Source organism: Sinocyclocheilus rhinocerous, unplaced genomic scaffold, assembly GCF_001515625.1.
Source record: "Sinocyclocheilus rhinocerous isolate Xijiao unplaced genomic scaffold, SAMN03320098_v1.1 scaffold2144, whole genome shotgun sequence".
NCBI classification, from domain to species: domain Eukaryota; kingdom Metazoa; phylum Chordata; class Actinopteri; order Cypriniformes; family Cyprinidae; genus Sinocyclocheilus; species Sinocyclocheilus rhinocerous.
The window spans coordinates 31,840-37,221 of record NW_015665005.1 but is presented as its reverse complement, the minus strand read 5'-3'; the positions used below and the strand labels follow the sequence as shown (position 1 = coordinate 37,221).

At 34.0% G+C, this 5,382-nt stretch overlaps 1 protein-coding gene across 1 annotated transcript in view; it reads right to left on the bottom strand.

Annotated features, from left to right (window-relative positions):
- Positions 1-235: 235 nt before the first annotated feature.
- LOC107730806 (poly(A) polymerase alpha-like) overlaps positions 236-5,382 on the bottom strand; it is a 33,584-nt gene continuing 28,437 nt past the window's right edge. Inside the window, 5 exon segments of the mRNA XM_016541748.1 lie at positions 236-1,037; positions 4,217-4,252; positions 4,349-4,405; positions 4,544-4,606; positions 4,850-5,085. Coding sequence (XP_016397234.1) covers positions 942-1,037; positions 4,217-4,252; positions 4,349-4,405; positions 4,544-4,606; positions 4,850-5,085 — 488 coding nt within the window. The 3' untranslated portion in view covers positions 236-941.

The window sequence follows — 5,382 nt, the reverse complement described above, 5'->3', positions numbered from 1 at the left end:
TATGGTTGTCTCTATTTTAATGAATATATATATATATATATATATATATATATATAAATTAAAGTTTTACTGAACAAATTGCTCTTTCTTTAAAGATATAAGCCTTGTGACAACTTTCTTCATATTTTCGTTTCTTTAGGACTACACATTATCAAGTAAATTTTACCTTACATGAACTATTTTATAAAATATTATATATAATATATTTAAAATATATATATTTTATAAAATATATATATATATATATATATATATATAAAAATACACGTGGTAAAACAAGCCTAAATGAACGGCCAGCACTGGTCTCCTCAGAGCATTCTGGGAATTCTAGCTATTCCACTCCTAATAACACTCATAATTAATGCCCTGCCAAGACGGCGGAGCGAAACGACGGTGTTTACACTAATCTGAGACTGATTTGGTTAAATTACAGCTGCATTAGTGAGCTAGAATCATCTGGATGAGCGAGCTAGTGAATTTTCCATGTCAGATTAGTACTGTCATAAATTCACGCGGATTCAATGCATCTCCACCTACTGAGCACGCTTTGATGCTCATCTATACCTTCAGCTCTGTACAAATATGGTGGATTGGTCTCCAATGGACCAACTGTACCCTGGAATATAATTACATGCCTGGTTTACAAAAGAAAAAGAAAAAAAAGCATACCGCGTCACCATCTTTCAGGTCAAAACAGAAGGATAAGATTTACAAAGCATGTGCACCAAATCACACGAACACCTTAAATCACATTGAGGTTTTTGGGTATGACATCTCTTTTTCTTTGCATTGTACCAAAGGGGAGGGGGGGAGGGAGAGGGCACAGGGAAGTTTGTGGAAGAACAGAGCTGCCCCCTTGTGGAGAGCCGTGTTGCACATGGGCAGGAAACAAAGGGACTTTCACCTCCTGAGTACGAGACCGGCCAAAGATTGAGCCGTTTCTACCTGCTGAGTCTCAGCTTGATAGAGTTCTTGACCACGGCGATGGGGTTGGCCGGGAGGATCGGGACATCCGACAGATCAGTGTTAGAGGCTATCTGAGGAACATTAACAAGATAAATCATCAATTTAGTAACACTTAAAAAGTATAGACTAATGAAGTACTTACAAATCACTTTTAGTTTATAGTTAATTCATAGTTTAAAAACTGTAGTTAATGCATTAATATACTCTATACAAATTGTGACTTCTTGATTCATTATCACTGTAATTAACAAATTATTAATTAGCTCATAGTAAAGGTATAGTAATTGGTACCATAGTAAAAAGGTACCACAGTAATTGGTAATAAGGAGTGAATAGTTCTCACTTTAGATTAGGTCACGGGAAATGGGAAAATTACATTCATTTACATAAAGTGTTACCCTGAATTTTGAGAAGGATGGGAATAATCATGAACAACCGTGTCCAACTGACAAATCTCATTGGTCCAAAATTCGGTATATTAACTTTAACTAAAATATGACTTAAAGGCAGGGTATGTGATTTTTCAAAAACACTTTAGAAAACTGATTCGGGCCGAATCGCAAAACAAACTTGTAGCCAATCAGCAATAAGGGGCGTGTCTACTCGTGATGTGGAGGAGAGCGCGTTCAGTGCATGGGACGGACATTAGCCGAGCCGAGCGACAGAAAGATAGAGATGGCGGATAAAAGTAGACATGGTGTAACATTGGTTTTGCTTTGTTTCACAGAACTAATCGTTGCCTGGGTTGCGGACGTATATGTGGGGCAGAGCTATCAAAATAGGGGCAAGACCCTTTTGGGGTAGGGGCGTGTTTGTTTTGGTGATTTCAAATATCAACATTGGCTACCAGAAATCACTTACTCTGCCTTTAATGACCTAAATAAATGTGTTCCTTTTTTTTTTCTTTTTTTTTGTAGATTGCTTTCCATAACTGAAAATACATTTATCTTCTGTAGTGGACACTATCCATTTGTTCATTGGGCATTTTGATAGAAATTTCCATTCAGCTCTACAGAAGACTATTTCAAATTAAATAATGATCATCAAATGAATGATATTTTTGAAATAAACAATTATACCAAAGCTTCTCTCCAGTCCTTCAAACACTGCAGAAGCTGATCTTTAACATTGTCAAAGATCCTTGTTATAGTATGTTATTTTAAAAGCTCTAAAAAAATGGTATTTGCTTGCCTACAAATCACAATTACCTTACACAGGGTTTCTGCAGACTTGAACAAGTTAAATTTAAGACTTTTTAAGACCTTTTTACTACCACCTTATATGAAATTTAAGACCTAAACCTGTAACGGAAATACACATTTTATTACATACATATGTAATATTTAATGTGTATAAATTAAAAAGAAAACAAAGTATCAATGCTGTAATAAATGGTATTTATTACTATGATATACAGTGAACTTTTCATGTCAGCAGACAATATTCCATACAAAATATCCCCGCAAAATAACTGCATCACTGAGATTTTTGGTGGAGTAAACAATTTATTCTGAAGCAATATTTTCATCAGTGTTCTATCAGCTTTTACATACTTAAATCTGCATATTTACCTTTACAAAGGCCTATTTTTAACCTTTTTAGATGCATGCATCATCTTACATGTCAAATTATTACAATTTATCAATAAATTCAATATACACTATAGGGCTGCTACCAGTCAGATTAAATAATTTACACTGCAAATAACAATAATTACAACTGCAATAAATAATGTTACGAGATTAATGTTTTAAATGCATTTAAAATGCATTTGTAAATGCATACAAATAAGAAATGTTGAGGGCAAAATGCATACTTTCCAACATACTTCTCAACTAAACTACCAGTAAGTGACGGTAAGTCACTGAATGAGTGAGTATTGAGTCATTCATTCAACTGATTGAGTGTGTTATCATGCTCCTATCTTAAGGACTTTCGTGGACAGCTGACTCCTAAAGTTTTTGATATTCTTCATATTCTGTGAAGTGGTATAAATATACACATTTTCTGCCCCCATGTGTTGAATTTGTGATCATTCTGAATGTATTTTAATAGACTGAATCATGCAGTGATCAGGCAGAGCGCACTGCATCAGGCAGAGCGCACTAGACTTCACGTAATGCGTGCACTCTGTAGATGTTTTGAATGTTTGTTTTTTTTGCGTCGTGAGAATATTGAGAAAAATAGCTCACTTGTCATGGTGTTATTTAACTATATCATGTTATGAATAAACTAAACATTTTGAATTTTTACCTCAGTGTGTTTCTTCTGAGTTTGTGTGCCGTCACACTCGTTTGATCTGAAGTCTCGAGACAAACAGAGTGAGCCTCAGCGCGAGCTTGTATTCTGTATTCTGCTAACTTACTGCAATTCTCTCTGATGACGCAGTAACTTACCGCGGGGAAGAAGAAATCTTCGGTCTGTCCAATGATTGTAAAGTCATTAGGTCTGTCAGACTTCAGATATTTTAGCGGTAATGAGACCAAAAATAATTAAGACCCATCGAATCCGAATTTAAGACATTAAGACTTTTTAAGGCCTTATATTAGGAAAACGTTATTTAAGACATTTTAAGACTTTTTAAGGACCCGCGGACACCCTGCTTACACTACCATTCAAATTTGATCAGTATGATTTGTTTAATGTTACTGACCAAATAATGAGACTTATGCTCCCAAGGCTTTATTTGATCCAAAAAATAAATAAATAAATAAATAAATATATATATATATATATATATATATATACACACACACACACACACATACACATAATATTCTGAAATATTTACAATTTAAAATAGCTGTTTTCTACTTTAATATAATTTAAAATGTAATTTCAAATATAATGTAATTGCAAAATTAAAAAAAAAAATCTTACATTTAAAAAAGCAATTGAATTTTTAAAAAGCTACATTTTCAGTTTGATCCTTCAGACATCACGGATATCATTCTATAACTTAATTTGGTGCTGAAGAAACATTTATTATCAATGTTGAAAACAGCTGTGCTGCTTAATATTTTTGTTAAAACCATGATGAATAAACACATTACTTAAAAAAAGATCCTACTGATCTCAAAACGTTTGAATTGTAGCGTTCATCATAAATCCTAATGCACATTAATGCATAAAGATATTTGAAAACATTAGAGATTAAAAATTCTGATTTGTTTGGTGGTATTTCGTGAGCTTTCATTTAAAGAAAATAAAAAAATTTTTAGAGCTTAAAAATTGTTAATTTTGTCCTTACCTGTGTAGGCGGTATCTTCTCTACGGTGTCCACTGCCTGCATACGACAGGAAATAACATCAGCATTTAGCCTTCTCACATATTCACTCCATTTATCATTATAACCAGCATACCCTTTTTATCATTGGTTTACCGTCAATTCTGTCTCTGTTTTAGATTCACCCTCTGAAGGAACCACTTCAACGCTCTGCTGAAAAAAAACCAAGATGACAAACACTCAAACTGAGTGATGAACAACATGAAGATTACAGACAAACTGCCTCTTCGAGTTCAGTGGATACAAATGTTGCCACTTTTGCAAGAAAAAGTAAGAAAAAATAGTCATTACCTCTGGATCCACAGCTACACGGCCATCAGTTTCACCCGAGGACTTTGCTTCTGGGGTTGAGAGCTGGAAGAGTAGGATTTAATTATACTTTTCAGGTGCTATCCACACTTTATATTTAACGTTAATGGGTGGCTCTTGAATGGGGCAAAAATTGTACACACAAAATTACTGTTTTTATTTTGTAATTTTGCAGTATTAGTCGTGAACACTGTGAAGGACAGGATTGAATAATGTGTAGAATACAAAATTAACACAATGCTGAAAATAAAACTTTAAAAAACATTCCACATGAGAGCGTTGTCTTACCTCCTCTACTTTGGCTTTCTCGGACGTCTCATTCCCAAGGGGTGAGGCAGGGCTCTTACTGGCAGGGCCAGCAGATAAACATGGACTGGGATGAGGATTCTGCTGTACACTGTCCACTTCGGGTTTCTTCTCTGAGTCATGCTGAACTGGTGAGGTGGGCTGCTTTAGTGGAGCTGCACCCTTTCGCACGGCATTGCTGCTGGAATTCCCAACATTATCTGGCTTAGTGTCATCCACTGCAATGATCAACACACAAAATCAGTACTAGCATTAAGAAATCGTAAAAACATTAAACAAACAGAAATTTTAAATACTATTTCAAGTAATTAAAAAAAAAAAAAAAAAATTTAAAATACAATAAAATATTTTTTTAAATGTAACTTATTTCAGCTAGTTTCCAAAGCAACATTTCTCATTTTCATTTGATTTAACCTGATGTACCAAAATAACTAAAACTGAAATGAAAATTTATAAAAACTGTATAGACATATATAAAAACAACAAATAGTAATGATAGTAAAAAAAAAAAAAGA